The following is a 22,579-nucleotide window of genomic DNA, read 5'->3' on the forward strand; positions in this document are numbered from 1 at the left end:
GGTTGAGATCTGAGCATTCCTAAGTTCTCCATGGAGGTCCTGGAGTGTGGGACAAACCTTCAGGCCTGAGGCTGAGGGTGAACAGCAGCAGGAATTTCCTCATGGAAAGGGTGGGCAGGGATGGGCAGGGAGGTTTGGAGTGCCCATTGGAGCTGGAGAATTCCTGAGGGAAATGAGAAAAGGCTGGAGAATTCCTGAGGGAAATGGGAAAGGGGCTGGAGAATTCCTGAGGGAAATGGGAAAGGGGCTGGAGAATTCCTGAGGGAAATGGGGAAGGGGCTGGAGAATTCCTGAGGGAAATGGGAAAGGGGCTGGAGAATTCCTGAGGAAAATGGGAAAGGGGCTGGAGAATTCCTGAGGGAAATGGGAAAGGGGCTGGAGAATTCCTGAGGGAAATGGGAAGGGGCTGGAGAATTCCTGAGGGAAATGGGAAAGGGGCTGGAGAATTCCTGAGGGAGATGGGAAAGGGGCTGGAGAATTCCTGAGGGAGATGGGAAAGGGGCTGGAGAATTCCTGAGGGAAATGGGAAGGGGCTGGAGAATTCCTGAGGGAAATGGGAAGGGGCTCAGGCTGCAGCAAAGGAGGATCCCGAGGGATCTTTTCCCCCTCTGGAATTCCCTGACAGGAGGGCACAGCCGGGGGGATTTGGGATCTTATCCCAGGGAACAGGGACAGGGCTCAGGGGAGCTCAGGGTGGACAGAGCAGGAATTTCCCCATGGAAAGGGGGCTCAGGGATTGGAAGTGCCCAGGGGGGTTTGGATCCCCATCCCTGGAGTGTCCCAGGAATTCCTGGAGGTGCCACTCAGAGCTCTGGGGACAATTGGGCACAGCTTGGACTCCATGGGCTGGGAGAGCTTTTCCAGCCTGAATAATCCCGGGATTTCTGTAGAGCAGAAAACAAACACAGATAAAAATAAAACAGCAACGCTGGCAGTGCAGCATTCACCAGCTGAGGGCTGGAGGGTGAAGAACCTCCCTGGTGGTGAAATATCCGTGCTGAAATACCGTGCCCCCTCCACCCTTCCCTCCTCATGTCCGCAGCTCCTGACTCACTGTTTAATTTATTTGTTATCAGAGCTGCAGGGCAGAGTTTCCCAAGGGCTGCTGCTGAGTGTGGAGCCCCAAACCATTTTTTTTTTTTTTTCCATGCCCTCATCTCTCCCTTCTCCTCTCCAACTCATCCACGAGCAGCAGCTGCAGGAGTCAGTGGCAGCCAGAAGGGAAGACGGGCAGACAGAGCTGTCACACCGTGAATCAGACCCCGAACTCTGCTTTGCAGGGGAATTTGGAGCTTTCCCACTTCCACAACAAAGAGCAGCTGCTTCTGACACTTGCAGCTTTGTGCTGATGCAGGAGCTTGAGTTGCAATTACAGATCCCTGTAGGGAAACTGAATTCAAACAATCAGTGCAGAATATTCTCTCCTGACTTCTTTCCATTCATTGATCAGGTCACTGTGAAAATAAACCCACTGTGAAAGTGAATCCACTATGAAAATAAACCCATAAAAGGTTTATATATAAACGCTTCTATATAAACCTTATCCTCTCTATAAAAGGAGAGAATGTTTAAATGAGGAGGAGTGTGTGGGATCTCTTGGAGAATGTTTAAAAGAGGATGAGAGGAGTGTGTGGGATTTTTGGAGGAGAGAATGTTTAAACGAGGATGAGGGGGAGTGTGTGGGATCTTCTAGGTAGAGAATATTTAAATGAGGATGAGGGGGAGTGTGTGGGAAGGAGAGAATGTTTAAATGAGGATGAGGGGGAGTATGTGGGATCTTTTATGGAGAGAATGTTTAAATGAGGATGAGAGGAGTGTGTGGGATTTTTGGGGGTGAATGTTTAAACGAGGATGAGTGGGAGTGTGTGGGAAGGAGAAATGTTTAAACGAGGATGAGGGGGATTGTGTGGGATCTTTTAGAGGAATATTTAAATGAGGATGAGGGGGAGTATGTGGGAAGGAGAGAATGTTTAAATGAGGATGAGAGGAGTGTGTGGGATTTTTGGAGGAGAGAATGTTTAAACGAGGATGAGGGGGAGTGTGTGGGATCTTTTAGAGGAATATTTAAATGAGGATAAGGGGGAGTATGTGGGAAGGAGAGAGTGTTTAAGTGAGGATGAGAGGAGTGTGTGGGACCTCTCGGATGCTGTCAGTGGTGTGACTGGAAGCACTCTGAGCACACAGGCTGGCTCCTGGTTTTGTTGTGTGGATTCTGAAGGCAGTGAGGAATGAGCAGAGCTCGGCTTGGGCAGTGTGTGTGTGTGTGTGTGTGTGTGTGTGTGTGTGCAGCAGCCAGGGATGGGATGGGATGGGATGGGATGGGATGGGATGGATTCTTGGCCAGGCTGGGAAGGAGCAGAGCCAGCTGTGAGTCACATGGGCCACTGCAGCCACCCCAGCAGTTGGGTAAGAAGAGCAGCAGCACAATTGGAGCAGCCCTGCTGACCTCACAGCTGAGCTCTCTATTTAAGATCTGGCTGCCAGATGTTGCAGGAGGATCGAGCCAGCTGCAGAGCCAGCCTGGAGTGTGAGAGCAGGGAACATTCCCAGCCCCAGAGATGATTGCACTGCTCCTCTTCTCTGCCCTGCTCTGGGACCAGGCTGCAGCCTGGGGCTTCAAGGATGGAGTGCTGCACAACTCCATCTGGTTAGGTAAGAGATCATTTCATTGCCATGCCTTCATTGCTGCACGGGCTCTGTGTTTGTCCAGCGGGGCAAGGATGAGCTCCCAGCACCACAAAGCTGAGCTGTGCATTGGTACCAGCCAAAATCTGCATTTAAATTTATTGAAATGGCTTTACCGGCCAAAATCTGCAACTGAAATTTATTGAAATTGCTTTACCAGCCAAATTCTGCACTGAAATTTACTGAAATAACTTTATCAGCCAAAATCTGCATTTAAACTTGTTGAAATCGCTTTACCAGTTAAATTCTGCACTGAAATTTATTGAAATTGCTTTACCAGCCAAATTCTGTAACTGAAATTTACTGAAATCTCTTTACCAGCCAAATTCTGCACTTAAATTTATTGAAATTGCTTTACCAGCCAAATTCTGCACTGAAATTTACTGAAATAACTTTATCAGCCAAAATCTGCATTTAAACTGGTTGAAATCGCTTTACCAGTTAAATTCTGCACTGAAATTTACTGAAATAACTTTGCCTGCAGAGTGACTGTCCCTTGATACAAGCATACCATGTGTAGAGTTTCACTGAACCGCAGGAAAAGCTATTTATTTATTTTAAAAGTTAATTATAAGTTTCATCTGAATGCGTTTTTCCTGCAGCAGGAGGCAAAAGTGAAAACTGAGTTCATTAAAGAACAGAGGCTTTGTTTTGAGGGAAAACGAGCCTGAAAAGAAACATTTGCCAAAGGAATGAATTACTTTCTGCATGAACATATTTCCCATGCCTGGGGTCCTGCATGTGAAACTAAATGATCTGGAAATAATAGTTGAGAATATTTCCTGGCTTTCTGCACAAATGCAGAAATGGGGATGTTTGGGCCATTGGTTTGTTCTCATCGTTTAGCAGCAAAGAGAAGATTTCAAAAGGGCAACACAAAAATGTTGTGGGAATGGGGGTTTTTTTTTGTACCTCAAGTGGGTTTCAAGAGCTCTGAGGGTTCTTTTATAGCTCGTTATAATTATCCAATAAAACAGAGAATTCGCTCAGGACGGAGCCTCGTGGTGGATGCCAAAATCAAGGCAATTTGTTTTCCAGAGAAATATTTCCAAATCCATTCCCTGTAGAAGGTTGTGCATTTCCCTGAGGATTTTTAGGAATCCCTGGCTGTGCTCAGGTGTCTCCTGAGCCCCTCTCAGAGCAAAGCACCAGGAGCACAAACCAGGCACAGAAATTATCTTTTCCATTCGGCTGCACGTTTTTAACGACTTCTCTTTCCCCTCCTTTCCCCAAAGCTGGGGCTCACAATTCCTGAAGGTGCTCAGGTGGGGAGAGCTCCAAGAAAGAGCAGCTTGGCAGCTCCAGGCTCCACCTCTGCCGTCCAAAAATTTGGGATAACAGCGAGCGTTTGAGCAGTTTCGTGAATTGAAGTCCAACGGAAGGAAAAAAAAAAAAAATCTTTGAAATGCTTTAAAATGGAGCAACTGTGTGCTAATTGGAATGCATCATAAAATTCTGTTTGGCTACACCTCTAAGCATGTACCAGGAGAGTAAATAAAAATAAACCAGGGGGGAAAAAAACCTGATGGCTTTCTCTAAATAAACAAGCCAAAAGAGAAATGCACCATCGTGTGTAAGTACAGCAATAACATTCTTGAAATGAACCTCAGAGTGCAGTTAATTGAATTACCAATGGAACTCAGTGACTCTGTGTATAAATGAAGATAAAGTTGGCAAATTTGCAGCCACCCACTTCATGCTTCTTTGCATTTAAAATAAAATAACTTGAGCAGTAGAAGAAGTCACCCCAATCTCCGCCTCGCTGTGCTGGAATCAAACCTGGGCACGCACTGTGACATCTGAGCTTTGCTTTTCTCCTCTTCTGATAAAGAAGCAAACCCAAAAGTGAGGAAAATTTCCATTTTGCTCCTGGCTTTTACCTTTTTCCTTGTCACAAAGCCTCTCCTGCAGCTGCCTGTGTCACCTCCTCGGGAATGTGTTCCTGGTGCCAATGGAATTGGAGTGCTGCTCCTTTTTGTCCCCAGCTCGTTGTGCCCAGGGGTTTATTCTGAGCTGAGCAGGGGAGGGTTGGCACAGCCTTGCCCAGATTTGCTCCTGGGCTCCTTCCAGTGCCGGTTCTCAGTGCCATGGGGTTTTCCAGGACAGCTGCTGCCCTCTGGTCACAATTCCAGTTCCTTTCCCATTCCCATCCCATGTGTCAGGGGGGTTTGGTGAAATTCTGTGAGCAGCAGAGACCCCTGCCAGGAGCTCTGTGTGGCCACCCTCTGCTTCAAAGTGAAATATTCCTCTCGATTTAGCGTTCAGCATCGGTTTCATGCATATTGCAGGTACTTTATGAAGCCAAATTTCCCTCTGCTTTGTTTGTGCAGCAGAGCTTGGCTGAGTTTTGCCCCCTCCTGCTGCTGGGGGTGAGCTGGGGGTCACTGTCCTTGCAGGATCCTGCTGTCCCCGGGCTCCAAGGAGGCATTTTAGGAAGTGGGACTTGGAGCAAACACGGCCTGTGAGCCCTGGAACCCATGGCCCTGTGTTGCCAGGAAAAAAAAAAAAAAAAAAATCAACATTTCCTGCAGGTTTATTTACAGGGCCACGAGCTCAGCCCCATCGACAGCAATTGGTGAATTGTGAATTTGTGTGTGGGGAAGTGTATCCAGAGACATCAATGTGTAAATTTAAATTTAATGCAAATGAAGAGTTCACCCTGCTCTGCCCCAGGGCTGTGTTTGATGAGGAGTTTCTCTCCCTGCACAGCCCCACCTGAAATTAAGAGGGAGGGGGGTAAAAATCGCCAGTGCAAGATGCCATCAGTTCATGAGGATTTTCTGTCAGGGAATGCTGTGTCATTAAACTGGGACAGCCAGAGCCAGCAGCAGCTCTCAGGGCTGGGGGGAGGACGTGTGTGTGGTCTGTTTTTCCAAAAAAAAAAATTGTTTTTCCATGTTTTTTTTATGTTTTTCCGTGGTGCAGAGGAATGGAATTGATGAAAGCTGGTTGCTCCTCACAGGGTGGTGCTGCAGTTGGTTTCAGACTCTGTGAGGAGCTGATCTTCCCAGCAATATTCTGGAAAATCTGGTGCCTGTCCATAGTGACATTCCAGCAATAAATGGGGGGAGATACCTTTAGAGGGATAAGAGCTGAAAATTGTATTGCCAGGTAAAAAAAACCAACAAAAACAAACTAAAAATGGTGAGTTTTTAGTGGCAGCTCTGAGAGCTCAAGGAATTGATTTCCAATCCCCTCCCAGCTCCTTTCCCTGGACCCTGCAGGGATCAATAATGAGGATTCCAGGCTGTGCCCTGAGCTACAGCACTGTGCTGCTTCCTGAGGCATCCATGCATTTACCAGCCCTGCATTCCCAATCCCAACATCCCCAATCCCTGCACACACAGTGAAGCTGATTTCTCCATTTCTCATCAGCTGAGCCACGACAGACCACGGAGTGCCTGAAAAACTAATACTTCTTATGAATAAATTCTTAATTAAAAAGGAGTTTTTGTAACAGACCGTGCCATGATCCCCCAGCTGGGGGATGTTATGGCTCATGGAAGTGGCTCCTTCAGGAAGGTTTTTCCCTGGAGGAGTTGTTATCCACGCCAGGGATATTCCCAGGGATGTTGCAGAAGGAGATTCTCCCTCTCCTGAGACTGTTGTCAGCATTATAATTTATTTCTCTGGGCACAAGGCCAGCGACTACAGGTCCAAAAACCATCCTGGCAAACGTCATCCTGTGTCTATTAAGGGCTCTCACCATTCCTAACCACAATTCCATTAGTTTTTTTTTTTTTTTTAAACTAACCCAGCCAAAAGCACTGACTCCAAGCGTGTCCCTAGAAAATACATCCTTTATTTTTATGCCACAAATAACTACTGTAAAAAAAAAAATGCTCCCTGCTTTCCATCTTTTCTCAGTCACATTGGCTGGGCAGAGCTGCAAACAGCCATTCCTCTCAGGTTATGCTAAATATAAGTGAGACCTAAAACAAAAAGCCCCTTCAGATTAGATATGCAGATTGCTGCTGAGACAGATTTCCACACATATGGCACCAGACAAGTGCAACATGCAAAGATTATAAAACTCTCAGCAGCACTGGCAGTTTCTAGGTTTCCTTGGAAAGCTGTTTTACCTCGGACTTGCCACGGCAAAGTAAAAAAAAAAAAAAAAAAATAACGAAGAAATTGAATTTTCTGTGCAGCAGAAATGTCAGCCAGCAATTGTTCTGGTCCTGCCCTTTGTGACACACGCTCAGATATTTTTATTTGACATTTCCCCCTCTCCTCTCCTCTATCCAAGTAGCTGTGATTTCACTGCTCTGGAGATTGAAAACAAAGCTCTGATTCATCTTGCAAAGGAGCTGGGGCCAGCAGGATGCTGTGGCAGGGTGCAGAGGAGTCAGACAGGACACACAGAGCTGGGGATGCTCGTGGTTCCCGTGGCGCTCATCCCTGGGGAGCCTCCCCAGATTTTGGTCATTTTTTTGTTGTTCATAAACTCTCCAAGCTCTGTTCTGAACTTCTGCCACGCCAAATTCTACCTTTGGGGCTCGCACACGTCCCTTGGGGTGTCACACACATCATGTTGGGTGTCACACACATCCCTCTGAGTGTCACACACGTCCCTTGGGGTGTCACACTCATCATTTTGGGTGTCACACATCCCTTGGGGTGTCACACATCCCTCTGGGTGTCACACACATCCCTCTGGGTGTCACACTCATCCCTTTGGGTGTCACACATCCCTTTAGGTGTCACACTCATCATTTTGGGTGTCACACACATCCCTTGGGGTGTCACACTCATCATTTTGGGTGTCACACACATCATTTTGGGTGTCACACATCCCTTGGGGTGTCACACACATCCCTTGGGGTGTCACACATCCCTCTGGGTGTCACACTCATCCCTTTGGGTGTCACACATCCCTTTAGGTGTCACACATCCCTCTGAGTGTCACACACATCCCTCTGAGTGTCACACATCCCATCAATTTAGGAGGGACGATCTTTCCTGACTCTCCCTCCATGCCACCCCCGATCATTTCCCCTTCACCTGGCAGCGGATCTGCAGGTGTGCCACAGCTGTGGCAGCTGCTGGATCATGTGGGAGCTGTTCCCTGATGCTCTTTGTCGCCCTTTGTCGCCGTTTGTCCCCGCAGAGCGAGCGGCAGGCGTGTACCACCGCGAGGCGCGCTCGGGCAAGTACCGGCTCACCTACGCCGAGGCCAAGGCTGTGTGCGAGTACGAGGGAGGACACCTGGCCACCTACCAGCAGCTGGAGGCAGCCCGGAAAATAGGTCTGGAAAAATCCAGGGCACTCGCGGGGCTCCCGCAGAGGGTGGGCAGTGCTGTGTTGTTGTATCTGTTGTGAGTTCTGGGGCTCGGAGATTTGTAAATTGGATTTTTGTCCTGTTTGGTGACTGAGCTTGATGAGTGTCAGGGTGTCCCTGACAGGGAATTCCCAATTCCCAATATTCCATCCATCCCTGCCCTCTGGCACTGGGAGCCATTCCCTGTGTCCTGTCCCTCCATCCCTTGTCCCCAGTCCCTCTCCAGCTCTCCTGGAGCCCCTTCAGGCCCTGGAATGTGCTGGAAGCTCTCCCTGGATCCTTCCCTTCTCCAGGGGAACATTCCCAGCTCTCCCAGCCTGGCTCCAGAGGGGCTCCAGCCCTGGAGCATCTCCCTGACCTCCTCTGGACTCACTCCAACCACTCAGCATCTTTTGTTTCCATCGAGACACTGAGTGCTGCTCTCAGAGTGAAAACTGAGGGGTCCCCTGTATTTCCAGCTGATTCCCAAAAAGTTCTTCACTCATTCAGAGCACTGGGAAAACAATGGAAAATATTCCCCCACTCCAGACATTTTTTCACTCTGTGTTGAGTCAGAAGCTGGCTGCCAGCACTAGCACATGTGAAAAGGGCATTTTTTTGCTTCTTCTGAGCATCTAAGATGCCACAAATATGCTCCAGTTCCTCTCCATGAAAACATTGGATGGGTCTCTACCAGAGGGTGAGCAACATTGCATTTTTTGGCTGCTGGTGCTAAGTTCTCAGCCACAAAATGCTTTAACGGGATCTTTTTGTTTGGCAAGAAATCCTTGAGGCATTTCAGGTATTTAAATTGAAAGTGTTTTAAGCAAATACTTGAGGATTTTAGCTGTCTGTAGTATTTTATGTATTTTTAGAACTTAATGCTGAAAACTCTTGAGATGGGATTGAGTAAATTTGTGTGGCTTCAAAAGGGAAGCAGAGAACACCCTTGGAAAACTCATCCACTGGATAATTTGATTACAAGTGCTGGTAGAGCACTTCAAACTGACTGCCCAGAGAGCTGTGCTGTCCATCTGCATTTGATTTGGTGTTTCAGATGAATCACACTGTGGAGAACACAATTCACTTTTCTCCTCTGTATTTAAAATTAGCTTCTCAACCTCCTGTTCTCCTGTGTAGCTCAGTTTCTATCAGGCCACTTACACGTCGAGCCACCAGCTTGAGCCAGACTTTGTGACATAAGAGAAGCTCAGGATTGATCAGATCCACGTCTCATTTTCCCTCTGCTGCAGGTTTCCACGTGTGTGCTGCTGGCTGGATGGCAAAGGGCAGGGTTGGTTATCCCATAGTAAAAGCTGGAGCCAACTGTGGCTTTGGCAAGACTGGAATTGTTGATTATGGAATTCGCCTCAACAGGAGCGAGAGGTGGGACGCCTACTGCTACAACCCCAACGGTGAGCACAACCACGGGGGCTGCTCTCTTTTCTCCTCTTTTATCCCCTTTTATCCTCTTTTATCCTCTTTTGTCCACTTCTGCATTTAGCCCACCATTTATCTGAATAAAATCAAGAGTATAATCTGAGCTATTCTGCCTGTAACAGGTTAAATTTCGTGTTAACCCTTCTGTTTCTGTGTCTAACATAGAACAGCTCTGAAAATCAATGCCCTGGCTGGGACTGGCATTTTTAGGAGCTTGTGCTAAGGAGGAACTGCTCCCTGTGAGGATGGGCAGGAAGCTGGATGGATCCCTGGGAGTGTCCAAAGCCAGGCTGGATGGGGCTTGGAGCAGCCTGGGACAGTGGAAAATGTCCCTGCCCATGGCAAGGGATGAGTTTTAATGTCCCTTTCCATCCTGTAATTCTGTGATTCTGTAAAACTCCCCCCAGCTCCCAGCAGTGCTTTGTGTGTAATTAAATGAGGGAAAGTGAATTTTCAGAGCAGATCAGAGCTCCAACACCACTGACAGGAACCTCAGCAGAGACACGTCCCTGTCGAGATTTTCATGGGTCTGGGGCTTCAAAGAGACAAGAGCAGTTGTAAAGTTATTTATTGCAGGAATCCATCAGCCTCAAAGGCAAAGAGTTCAGAGTATTAAAGTCTGTGCTAAAAGCTAAAAACTAAAAACTTTCTGGCATGGAGCCCTGAGCAGAAGCAGCAGCTCTCCCACCTTTTCTTTCAATATTTCTCTTTTTTCTTCTTTTTCTTTCTTCTTTTTTTTTCTTACTCTAATACAGGGGGATTTTATTAATAAATCATCCAATCAGCTAAAAACACGACTCTAAAACATTCTTCCTCCAACTACCAGAGCTCAATTCTAAAGTACTGAAGTAGTGTCAGTCTTCACACATAATTTACACCAATAATTTAATTTATTCATGTAAATGGTTCTGTTTTATCTAGAAATGCCAGCAATGGTCTGCTATGTTTTCATTATGTCTGGAGCTAAATTACTGAACTTTAAACTAGGTTTTAGGGCTTTTTAGTCTCTTAAGGCACTTCAAGTTTATTCCTACTTAGTTAACACTAAAACTTACACTTCTTCACGTCTGTATGGCTTAATATATTTTAATTTCTCGAAAGGCTTTAATTCTTTAATTTCTTGAAAGGCTTTTAACGAATCCCTGTATTCTTCTCTCTCTCTGAGCCAGACTCAGCCTGGGCCATGACGTCTGCACAGCTGTGCACATTTTGTTTGTGCTCCCAGGGCTGGGGTTTGTTTATGTTCATCAAATAACTCCGTGGGGTGGGGGCTGTTCCCAGATGTTCTGCACACAAAGGGAGCTGCAGAGAGATTCCTGCTCTTGGAATTTCTGCATGGGACCATGTCCTTTGTCAGCCTCTCCTCTGAGCCTTGGGGAGTTGCTGTCCAGTTTGGCCAGAGCAAAAAAGGAAAAAGGAAATCAGAGCTGCCAAAACTGCAGAGACGGGAGTGTTCAGCACTGAAGGGATTTGTGTTCATGCTCTGAATTACCAGAACTGCACAGCCAGGAGTGTTCAGCACCGAGGGGATTTGTGTTCATGGTCTGAATTGCCAAAACTGCACAGCCAGGAGTGTTCAGCACTGAAGGGATTTGTGTTCATGGTCTGAATTGCCAAAACTGCACAGCCAGGAGTGTCCAGCACCGAGGGGATTTGTGTTCATGGTCTGAATTACCAGAACTGCACAGCCAGGAGTGTTCAGCAATGAAGGGATTTGTGCTCATGCTCTGAATTACCAGAACTGCACAGCCAGGAGTGTCCAGCACCGAGGGGATTTGTGTTCATGGTCTGAATTGCCAAAACTGCACAGCCAGGAGTGTCCAGCACCGAGGGGATTTGTGTTCATGGTCTGAATTGCCAAAACTGCACAGCCAGGAGTGTTCAGCACTGAAAGGATTTGTGTTCATGGTCTGAATTACCAGAACTGCACAGCCAGGAGTGTCCAGCACCGAGGGGATTTGTGCTCATGGTCTGTGCAGCCTGGCAGGGCTGTGTGCAGGTGGGACAGGAGCAGCCTTGGTGAACAGAGACAAATCTCAGACAGAGCTGAGCCCGTGCTCTGCTGCAGGAGGACAAAAATGGCAAGAGGAACTCGTGGAACTCTTTGGGTGTTTGAAGTGTTCATCCCACCCAGCAGTGATTGTGGAATGATGGAATTGTGGACTGGGTTGGGTTGGAAGGGATCTAAAAGCCCATCCAGTGCCACCCTTGCCATGGCAGGGACACTGCCACCATCCCAGGCTGCTCCAGCCTGGCCTTGGACACTTCCAGGGATCCAGAGACAGCCACAGCTTCTCTGGGAATTCCAGCCCAGCCAGGAATTCCCAATTCCCAATATTCTGGCAGTGGGAGCCATTCCCTGTGTCCTGTCCCTCCATCCCTTGTCCCCCAAATCCCTCTCCAGCTCTCCTGGAGCCCCTTCAGGCCCTGGAAAGGGCTCCAAGGTATTCCTGGAGCTTCTCCAAGCGAACATTCCCAGCTCTCTAAACTGGGAGAAATCCTGCATTCAGGCAGGAATTCCCAGTTTGGTCAGCCCAGCTCCAATCTCAGGGAACTTTCAATGTCCAAATGGCCCCTGGATCAAACCAGGAGTGTTTTTATCCCCAAGGGAACACAAAGCAGCAGGAACAGCAGGAGTACAACCCCAGGTATGTGATCACCAGCTGGTTTTTGTAAAAACACGCTTGCAAGAGGTTTTTGAAGAAGAAAGGATGAACCTGAGTGTCAGTGTGACTTGCAAGCACAGCTGTAAAGCTTGAGAGAGGCAGAAATCCCAACTGCCTTTTACACAAAGCACAGCTCTGACCTCAAACCCACTGAAGGCAATGAAAGTGAATTTTCCTGTGAATTTCTTTTCCTGTGAACTCACCGAGGTTTGGATGACACCTCTTGCTTCCTAAATATCTCCTTCCAAAAGCTGGGAACAACTGTCAAGGAGGAGGAGGAGGAGGAGGAGGAGGAGGAGGAGGAGGAGGAGGAGGAGGAGGAAATAATGCACAGCTTTGTCTCTCAGCAGAGCTGGGGCTTCCATCCTCATGGGAATCCTCAGAAAATATTGGCTGGCTCTTTGTCTCAGAGTGTCCTGTTGACTGGGTGCTGTTGGGTCATGGTGATAAGGCAAAAAAAATCCCCTGGTTGGTGGTTTCCTGTTTTCTACTCTGTTCCCTACCTGGCAGTACCATTTTTAGTCTCAGATGTTATATTTGCTCGTTGTTTTTAGGGGGTTTTGTTACCAAGTTGTGTCCCATGAGCACTTGCTGTTCTCCTGTTTGCTGGGGCCATTCTGGGAGGGTTAATGGAGATGGACATCGGTGTGAGAGAGTGCTGGGACAGGGCAAGGGACAGAAAACCAGGAATGTTAACAATTTACAACATTAACAACACCCAGGAATATGAACAATTTACAAAGACAACATTAACAACAAATAGTTAACAAAAACATCAAAAATTATGGTCAACTACTGGGACAGGGTAAGGGACAACCAGGAGTATTAACAATTTACAAAGACACACAACATTAAAAACAACAACCAGGAGTATTAACAATTTACAAAGACATAGAACATTAACAACAAATAGTCAAACATCAACAATGATGGTCAACTAATGGGACAGGGTAAGGGATAACCAGGAATATTAACAAGTTACAAAGATCTACAACATTAACAACAAACAGTCAATACAAACATAACAATTATAGTAGACTAAGTAGACACACATTAACACAAAACAACTGTAATCAACTGGGTGGACACTTTGTAGATAAAAAACCCGTTTTTGGGAATTCATTCCCCACATTTGTGTTGCTGTGGGATTCCCTCCAGACCGCCAGGTGAAGGTGCCTGATTCAATGACAATAAAATGAGAACTCTGCTGGTTGGTGTCTGTTTGCAGGGAAGGAGTGTGGCGGGGTGTTCACAGACTCCAAGCACGTGTTCAAGTCTCCGGGGTACCCCAACGAGTACGAGAACGAGCAGATTTGTTACTGGCACATCCGGGTGAGGTACGGCCACAGGATCCGGCTGCAGTTCCTGGAGTTCGATGTGGAGGAGGACACGGCGTGCCTGGCCGATTTCCTGGAGGTCTACGACAGCTACGACGACATCAACGGCTTTGTGGGCAGGTACGGGGAAGGGCAGGCACACAGCCACAGGGCAACTGTCACCCCGCCCCGCCGGGAGAATGGTGACTGAAACGATAGACGGGAATGTTGATTGATACATGGCATGGAGCGTCAAATGTAAGATGGAAAATGGGAGAGATAAAAAGGATGTAATAATAGATACCAAATATCAAATACCATGCACCATGCGATATGTAACATTTGATATGGGATATGCGATATGGAATATAATATAGATAATATATATCATAATCATAATAATAAAATATAGAATATAGAATATAGAATATAGAATATAATACATGTATTATATAATATATAATAGAATATATATTTATTATAACATATACAATTATATATTATACATTATATATTATACATTATACATGATATATTATGTATTATATATGATATATTATATATATAATATATTATATATAATATATCATAATCATATCATAGAATATAGAATATAGACTATAATACATTTATTATAATCTATAATCTATAATATATAATATTATATATTTATTATAATATGCAACATAATTTTATATTATATATTAATGTTACAAATACATATATATATAATATTATAATTAGCTTAAGTTATGTATTATATATTATTCTATATTATAATAATCATATCATAGAATATAGAATATAGAATATAGAATATAGAATAATATATAATACCTAACATAATCTATTTATTAGAATATAGAATACAGAATATAGAATATATTATTTTACAATATATAATATAATACATAATGTATAATATATAATGTATAATGCATATCATATATATCATATCATATCATATATGATATAGAATATAGAATACAGAATACAGAATACAAAATACAGAATACAGAATATAATATATAATATATAATATAGCTCCATGGAGCAGGGCTGTGCCATAATTCCCATTTCTTTTCATCACCACAATTCCATTTTTTCCAGGTTTTGTGGAGATGAGTTGCCAGATGACATCATTAGCACAGGTAATTTATTTGCACTCTTCGTGGGAAATCAAAAAGCCAATTAATGACTTCTAAATAAATGTAAATCAGCCTAATTAGAGGGAAGTGTTCCCTGAAAAAAAAAAAACTTCAACCTCCAAAAAATGTATCTGGAAAAAACCCTTAAAACTCAGGAAAATACACCTGAAAAAAAACCTTAAAACCCCCAAAAATACATCTGAAAAAAAAATTAAGAATCCAAAATGTGTGAAATTTCCCATTTTGTGGCATTAACCCATTCCCCTTTTCCTGGCACAGGCAATGTGATGACACTGAAATTCCTGTCGGACGCCTCGGTGACAGCAGGAGGGTTTCAGATCAGATACAAAAAAAAAAATCTAAAAAAAACCCCTTAACCCCCAAAAATACATCTGAAAAAAAAAATTAAGAATCCAAAATGTGTGAAATTTCCCATTTTGTGGCATTAACCCATTCCCCCTTTCCTGGCACAGGGAATGTGATGACACTGAAATTCCTGTCGGACGCCTCGGTGACAGCAGGAGGCTTCCAGATCAGATACAAAAAAAAAAAATCTAAAAAAAAACCCTTAACCCCCAAAAATACATCTGAAAAAAAAATCTGAAAAAAAACAAATTAAGAATCAAAAAAATGTGTGAAATTTCCCATTTTGTGGCATTAACCCCAGTCCCTTTTCCTGGCACAGGCAATGTGATGACACTGAAATTCCTGTCGGACGCCTCAGTGACAGCAGGAGGGTTTCAGATCAGATACACCACCCTGGACACTGCCACGGGCAGCAATGCCACATCCCCAGGGAAAAACAACTTTTTACCTGGAAAATTCGGCATTATGTGAGCACAGAAGTTTTCCACCGAACTCACAAGAGATTTCTTCCATGGGAGTTTCTCCTCTTTGGCTTTTCCATGTTGTTAATAAACGACACTAGGGAATAAATTATAAAATATGCTTAGGTGGGTCACAGAAAACTGTTTTTAGAATGTAAGTACTGTAAAAATCTGAAGGATTCATTGCTACCAAAGACTTAAAAATTATTTTTCTATATAAACTGCTCCTTCTCCTCATTTCTTGCACCACTTGAACAAATTTTTGTGTGACTGTTAGGACCATTTTTAACCTTCTCTCTTCTCTCCTTATTTCCCTTGATTTCCACATATTTATTTTTTAGATTGTTGCTTTTCCCCACCCTGTTCTCTACACATTATTGTTATTTTCTGAAATAATATTTAACATTATTTTGTTATTTGAACTCTTAAGGGCCTTCAGTGTAAGTTTATTTTTAAGACACAAAAATGCATCTTGTGGATGGCCTGGCAGCCAGGCAGGTGAGGATTGGGAAGCAGCAGAGGATCAAAAGTTGGATCCACACTTTAATTTCATTATCAGATCGATCAGGAATCAGATGGATTCAGTTTTTCCTCATCCAAAGGGCTGTTGAAATCCTTTCACTGAGTAAAAAATTCAAGGAATGACTTTGTAATGAGAATAAAAGTGATGAAGCAGCAGCAGGAGGAACTTCTCACCAACACCACGGAGGTGTTGGGCGTTGTTTACACGGGTTTAAAAAAAACCTTTTGGCTTAAATTGCTGAAAATTAAATTAAGAAGGAACTGAAATCCTTCTGCATTTGTTTTTACCTGAAGCAGCATTAAAGCTACCTCTGTTCTAATCACACCGAGCTTGCAGTGATTTCTTTTTGTTTCTCGTTGCAGACTTTGACATATTGTGTTTATTTAAAGGAGTAAAGAAGTTTCAAGTTTGTTTCTGAGTGTTTTCTTGAGATCTGCTGAACTCTAAAGCCCACTAAGAATTTCTCCTGTGAATATAATTTTGTTTGGAGTATTTGTACTCCTCATCATGAATGGTTTTGCACACGTGTAATCAGCCCCATTTTTGCTTTATTTCGTCTAATTCTCCCATTGTTTAAATTTATTTCATTTCTGAGCTTTTATTGTAATTTCACTGGGAATACAATCCTGGTTTCTGGCTGTCTTGGAGAACAAGCAGCTCCTCTCCTGGTTATTTCCAACACTTTATTTATACTCGACAAAACAAATTTTATATCACCACATTTATGGGATGTAACTGTGCCTAAAATGCGCTTTTTAATCCTGCCACCTTGTGTTCACAGTGCCTGTTGTACAACAACATTCTCATTTTTTTTTTCCAAGATCACCAACAGCGCTTGAAGAGAATAAGGAAGGAAGATAATAAGGAAAAGCATGAGGGGAATGTTAATATTTTATTTATCACCTCGGGGCGGGGTTTTGTTGTTGTTTCCTTAACTGGGAAGCGGCAGATCTTGGATTGATATGGATGAGAACCAGGGAATACTTGGGAGTCCCTATGGGATATTTTTTTGGGAAAATATCCTCCCCAGGACAGGAATTCCTGCTGGCACAGGGAAGCCCTGGAGGTGACAGAGAAAAACTCAGCCATGGCCTGGCTCCATCCAAAAAGTTTTCCAACCTTTTGGATTTGCTGCCAGGGTCGGGATTTCCAATTTCACCGCTGCTGGGACATCCCATACTGAGGGCTCGGGGAATCCCTATGGAATCCCTGTTCCTACGGAATTCCTGCTCCTATGGAATCCCTGTTCCTATGGAATTCCTTGTTCCTATGGAATTCCTTGTTCGTATGGAGCTGGAGGCTCATTTCCAGTCATTAATTAGGGATGTGACCTCATGTGAGCTTCCTCCTGAAGGGCAGCTGCGATCGCTGCTGTCTGGGAGCCAGGGAAGGCCTGGAGCTGTGTCAGGCCATGTTGAGGTCGGAAATGAGGGAAAGGTTCTTCCAGCAGAGGGTGGTCTGGCACTGACCAGGCTCGCCACGGCCTCAGAGCTGCCGGAGCTCCAGGAAAGATGGGACAGCGCTCTCAGGGGGGCACAGGGAGGGATGGTTGGGCAGGGCCAGGATCCGGACATGGATAATCCTTCCTTTTCCGCCGCTATTCCCTGACCCCGGGATTTGCGGGCCGGCTCGGACCCAGCGCCCACAGCACCCTCAGCGCCGGCCCCGCCCCCTCTGCGCTGCCCCGCCCTTCCCGCCGCTCCTCCACCAATCAACGTCGAGGGGCGGGGCCTCCGCGGGGGCGCGGGAATCTCCGCGCCGCGCTCCCATTGGCCGAGGCCCGCGCGCCGCCGGGCCCGCGCGCGCCGCCATCTTAGCGCGGGAGGCGTGCGGGGCTGAGGGGCGGCCGCGCTGGGGGGAGGCGGCGGCGGCGCCGCCATGAGCGCTCCCGGCCCCGATCCCGATCCCGCCGCTGCCGAGCTCGATCCTGCCGCCGGCTCCAGCCTCGCCCCGCTGCTCCGCACCTTGGAGGACCCCGCGGCGCCGCCGGGAGAGCTGACGGACGCGCACCTCACCATCGTCAGGTGAGCGCGGGGGGGACGCGCACGCTGGCGGAGGGGAGCGGGGCGGCCTGAGGGCTCGGGCCGGGAATGGGCGATCGGAGCCTGGCTGGGAGAAGGGAGGCAATGCTGGGGACGGCGTGGCCGTAGGGGACATGCGGGGCTGGGGGAGGGAAGGGAAGGAGGAGTCAGAGAAGGAAGGAGAGGAAGAGGAGGGAGGGAGGAAGAGGAGCGCGTCTTCCCAAGGTCTGCGCATCCCAGAGCCTCCCTGCTCTCTTGGGGGAATCATCAGAGGTGGGTGAAGAAACTTGGGAAATATTAACTTCTAATGACGAAGCGTTGCAGCTTTGTGATTGGAAGGGTGAAGTTTTTGCTCGGGTTTTGGAGCGACCTTGCCGTGTTTTAATTGCGTTTCTTTCTGGAAGGTGCTTCTTCCCCACGAGGTTGTGCTTTTCTTTACGTGCATCTTTCCTCTTTTTTTCACGTGCAAAGGCACGATCTCTCTCTCTGTGTCTCCCTTCAGTTCTGCAGTGACTTATAAAACTGTAGCTACTCAGATTTTACAGGTTTTTAGAAAAAAACTAACAGCAAAACAAACGTCCTCATGTAAGTATGGAGCAGCAACAGGTTTCTCAGGTTGTGTCTGGATGACTGAGCTTAGCTCCGTTTGGGTTTTGCAGTGAGAAACTGATGATTAACATTTTATGGGACAATTACTTTCCTTGCTTTCCTGCAAGGATGCTCCTCACTTATGTGCAAAGTCATCCTTGCTGCTTGTCCAGCCAGGATTTTCCTGCATTTTGGAGCTGCTTATGAGGAAACTGCTTTTTCAGCTCCTGTATTTCTGTTTTCCTATCTTGCAGCAAGTCATTTAAAGTCTGCATACTAAATTTTCATGTTTTTAGAGGAGCTGACCAAGAAATGAAAGCCCTTAATGTTTTTACAAATGTTTTATACTCGCTTTGTACCATAACACAGGATTTTGCTGCTGGGTCAGACCTGGTGGCATTTTTTGCTCTTTTATCTCTTCGGTGTTGTGTCAGTTTCCTTCGAGAAAATCCACTGGTGTGTGTTAAAAATCGAAAGTTAAGTCAGTTACAATGTGTTTAACCTTGTAAATATTGTTACTTTTCCCTCCTGCTCCTTGCAGTCGATTCACTGGTGAAGGAGGCAAAGCGTTCATTGCAGATGTCAGGAAACACTTCCCTCAACTCTGCAAAGTGTTCAAGGTAAGGTTTTTTCCATTCAGTTCTCTTACAATTCAATGAATAAAAATTTATTTTTGAAAGATTCACATTTAAGTTCATTAATAGAGTCCCAGAATCATTAAGGTTGGAAAAGACCTCTGAGATCGTGGAATCCAACCTTTAGTAGGAATGCAGGGTGGTGACAGAGCAGGAAGGGGTTTTTGGCAAAATAGATCTCTCTTGTGGTGAGGAATTACTGCAGAAAAAAATCAAAATGCTGGGTCTTGGATGTGTTCAGGCAGCATCCCACAGTCAGATTTCATCTTGCAGCCATTAGTGTGTTGTGGCTGCCTTAGAAACACTTCAGAATTCAGAATATGCCCTAAATGTCAGGGGTTTTTAAGGATTAAATGTAAAGGTTGTTCTTAGCCTTTTTTTCCTTCTGTTTTAGAAGCTTCAAAACAATTGGAGAGTCAAGTGAGAGAACATAACATACACAGCCAAAGTGCAAAACTTGGGATGTGTGGGATTTATTTCATTAAACATGTTTTAATTACAGAGAGCCAAAATGCCTTCAGCACCTCAGATTATTTTATTGATTTGATGTGAACAGAACCCAGGGAGAATTTCCCACTTGGGTGGATTTTTCACCAAGTGTTTGCTTTTGACATCTTCCCAAAAGTGTTGCTATTTAGACAATAAACTCAGTATTTCTCAGTTACTTTTCTAATTCTGTGGATTTGGGTTTTTTTGGTTTTTTGGGGTTTTTTTTCCAGGCACACATTTCCAGTCCAAACTTGGAGCTCAGTAATGCAGCATTGCAGGCCTTGGGATTCTGCACTTTTAATTCAAATAACACAGCTGAATTATCTGGTAAGCAAACAAACTGTGAGTATAAATGTATGCATCAGAGCTCTTGATGTTTTTCTTAGCATTTATTTTAATTTTGATCAAGTTTTGTCTGTAATATGAGCAGTGTGATCAGTTCATTAATTACATCTTGTGCACAAGTATGGTGATAATTTTTCGTGCTGTTGCACTAATTCTGTTTTATTGACTTCAAGTTTCATGAAATGCTTTGGTAGTAATTAATTGTGTGGAATTAGTGATCAAAAAAAGATATTCTTGTGGAAAAGAGTGGAGAACCTATTTGTAGGATTTGGAGGTGCACAGTAAAGCTTTTCCACATTTTCCAGCTTTTTCTTGGAGATTTCTTTGTTCCATCAAATCATGGAGTGGTTTGAGTTGGAAGAGACCATTAAAGGTCATCTAGTCCAGCCCCAAATATTTCAAATTAATCTTAAATAATCCAAAATCTTATGACCTGCATTCCTAGAAAGTGCTAAATCCCTTTCACAAAAGGTTTTGGGTTTGAGAACTTGAGAATTTGAGAACTTTCCTCAAGGTGAAACCACAGGTTTTTGGTAACAGGGGAGGGGAAATTGGTTGCAATTGGTTCTTTTGGCTCTTCTCAATTTTTTTTCAGTGTCTCCTGCTTTCCTATTATGCAAAATTTCCCTTGATTTCCTGTGAGAATGAGGCATTTCTAATAATGTCTATTATTATATCTTACTTCCCTCTCAGAACTGATTTTTTTCTATCCAGTTGATTAATGACAATTTCGTTACAGAATGTCAAGCTCCAGGAATCACAGAGCCCTGAGAACAATGGGGAGTTAAAAAGGGAGGGAGCACAAGCAGCTCCTGTACCTTTGGGTCTGCCTGTGTTTGGGGACAGGAGTGGAAATGTCCTTCCATTTCTCTCACTGGGAGATCATTCACCCACAAAGTGCAAAATTGCAATAAATCAGACTTTTTACCCTAGAATTTTAAAAGAACACATAGATCCAACTGAGAACACAGATGGAGAAAAGCCCTATATTAACCTTATTAATTTTTATGTAATGAGCTACAATTTTACCACCTTTACTAACAAAACCTCTTGTATGCTCTGAAATAAATTTATTTATGTCGATTTGTGAGCAAAGTGCTGCTAAATTCATGTAAAGAAGTTTTGAATAATTAAATACTTAATCTTCAGGTCAGGTGTATTTAAAGCTGTTTTTAGTCTTATGGATTCTTATAAGTAACACAGATGCACTGCATTATATTTATATATATTAATACATTTTCAATTTTTTGTCTACTTTAATAAGAGAAAAAAACCTTCTCCAAAGCAATAAATCACAGAAAATTCCAGCTGAATGGATGCTGGGCAAAGTGAAACGATCAGAAGGAGCTGGGAATGTGTGGAACAGGATGGATGGTGAAGGTTTTTGTGTGTTCTCCTTGCAGGCACTGAGAGCCAGGAGCTGCTGGCAGCAGTGAACAGCGTGGCTGTGAAATGCTCAGATAAAAACACTCGCACTCGGGCACTTTGGGTCATCTCTAAGCAAGCTTTTCCTCCAGAGGTTGTTAAAAAAGAGGTGAGGTTCTTCATTTTGCTTTTGGTGACCTCTTTTCTCACAGAGAAGAGGCTTCAGAAGTTGTTAAGAAGATGAGTTTCTCCATTTTTTCATTTTGCTGCTGTTCTTTCCTATGGAGAAGAGGCAAATTCTTTGTCACTTAGTTTGGTTTTTTTTAACCCAAAGGTTATTTGCCATCAATTCTTGGAAAAGCCAAGAAATTCTGGCTTTCCTTTCTTTTGCTCTTTTCTCACAGAGAAGAGGCTTCAGAAGTTATCTTTGAGTTTCTCCATTTTTTCATTTTGCTGCTGTTCTTTCCTAGGGAGAAGAGGCAAATTTTTTGTCACTCAGTTTTGGGGTTTTTTTTAACCCAAAGGTTGTTTCCCATCAAATCTGCCAGCCAAGTATCAATTCTTGGAAAAACCAAGAAATTATGGTTTTCCTTGAGGGGAAAGCTGCAATGTGAACAGTTCTATCAGAAAAAAATAAAATATCCCAGGGGAGAAAGGTTATGAATATTCCAATTTAAAACAATAATCCAAACACAATCTTGGAAAGTGAAATGTGAAGGAAATACCAAAAGGAAATCATTCCAGCTCCTCATGGAATTTGTATCTAAGTGTTCACTGAATTGTTCTGTTCTTTTCTCAGGTGTCCAATATTCTCTCCACCCTGGAAACAATCCTGACTAAAGGAGAAATTCAGTCTGTTGTGGTTGAATATGAGGCACTTAATGTCATTATACGGTGAGAACTCTGCAATATTCAATTGTCAGCCTTGATTTGAGGGGGGGAAACTCTTCCTACAAAACCTTTTTGGCACTAAATGTACTAAAGAAAAAAAAAAAACTTTAATTTTCCCTCGAGTTGTTGGTTATGTAAAGGATTGTTTTGACTGGGCTGGAGGTGATTGCTGAGTGCTGTGGGTTGGTTTTGGGATGGAAATGATGTTGGAAACAGCGGGGGTGTGTTTTAATTAATTTCATTGATTTAATTGCTGTGCTCTAAATCAAGGATTTGGGGACACAGGAGGGGACACAGATCCCAACTGACCAGGGGATATCCCATGGAATTGTGAACTGAGGAGCTGCTGGGCAGTGGGGGGGAGCAGCTGCACTGTTCAC

General features: G+C 44.5%; 2 protein-coding genes across 5 annotated transcripts in view; both read left to right on the forward strand.

Moving 5' to 3' along the window:
* Positions 1–2,337: 2,337 nt before the first annotated feature.
* TNFAIP6 (TNF alpha induced protein 6) lies at positions 2,338–16,189 on the forward strand. 3 transcript variants are annotated; one of them, XM_088168421.1, is made up of 7 exons: positions 2,338–2,652; positions 7,796–7,933; positions 9,199–9,360; positions 13,280–13,508; positions 14,478–14,518; positions 14,989–15,044; positions 15,257–16,189. In XM_088168421.1, the coding sequence occupies exons 1-7, from the start codon at positions 2,559–2,561 to the stop codon at positions 15,350–15,352; spliced, it is 816 nt and encodes a 271-aa protein (XP_088024547.1). In that variant the 5' UTR covers positions 2,338–2,558; the 3' UTR covers positions 15,353–16,189. The 3 variants fall into 3 exon arrangements, with proteins under 3 accessions (XP_088024547.1, XP_014747130.1, XP_088024548.1); XM_014891644.2 differs by lacking the exon at positions 14,989–15,044 and having other exon boundaries at positions 15,201–16,189; XM_088168422.1 differs by lacking the exons at positions 14,989–15,044; positions 15,257–16,189 and adding an exon at positions 14,795–14,907.
* Positions 16,190–17,676: 1,487 nt separating this feature from the next.
* The window catches only part of RIF1 (replication timing regulatory factor 1), a 30,702-nt gene continuing 25,799 nt past the window's right edge, over positions 17,677–22,579 (forward strand). For both annotated transcript variants that reach the window (XM_088168412.1, XM_088168413.1), the window contains exons 1-5: positions 17,677–17,889; positions 19,016–19,094; positions 19,829–19,925; positions 21,347–21,477; positions 22,108–22,202. In XM_088168412.1, the coding sequence (XP_088024538.1) occupies positions 17,744–17,889; positions 19,016–19,094; positions 19,829–19,925; positions 21,347–21,477; positions 22,108–22,202 (548 nt within the window). In that variant the 5' untranslated portion in view covers positions 17,677–17,743. The remainder of the gene's footprint in view (positions 17,890–19,015; positions 19,095–19,828; positions 19,926–21,346; positions 21,478–22,107; positions 22,203–22,579) is intronic.

The sequence above is a fragment of the Sturnus vulgaris genome, chromosome 7, assembly GCF_052056855.1.
Source record: "Sturnus vulgaris isolate bStuVul1 chromosome 7, bStuVul1.hap1, whole genome shotgun sequence".
Classification (NCBI taxonomy): Eukaryota; Metazoa; Chordata; class Aves; order Passeriformes; family Sturnidae; genus Sturnus; species Sturnus vulgaris.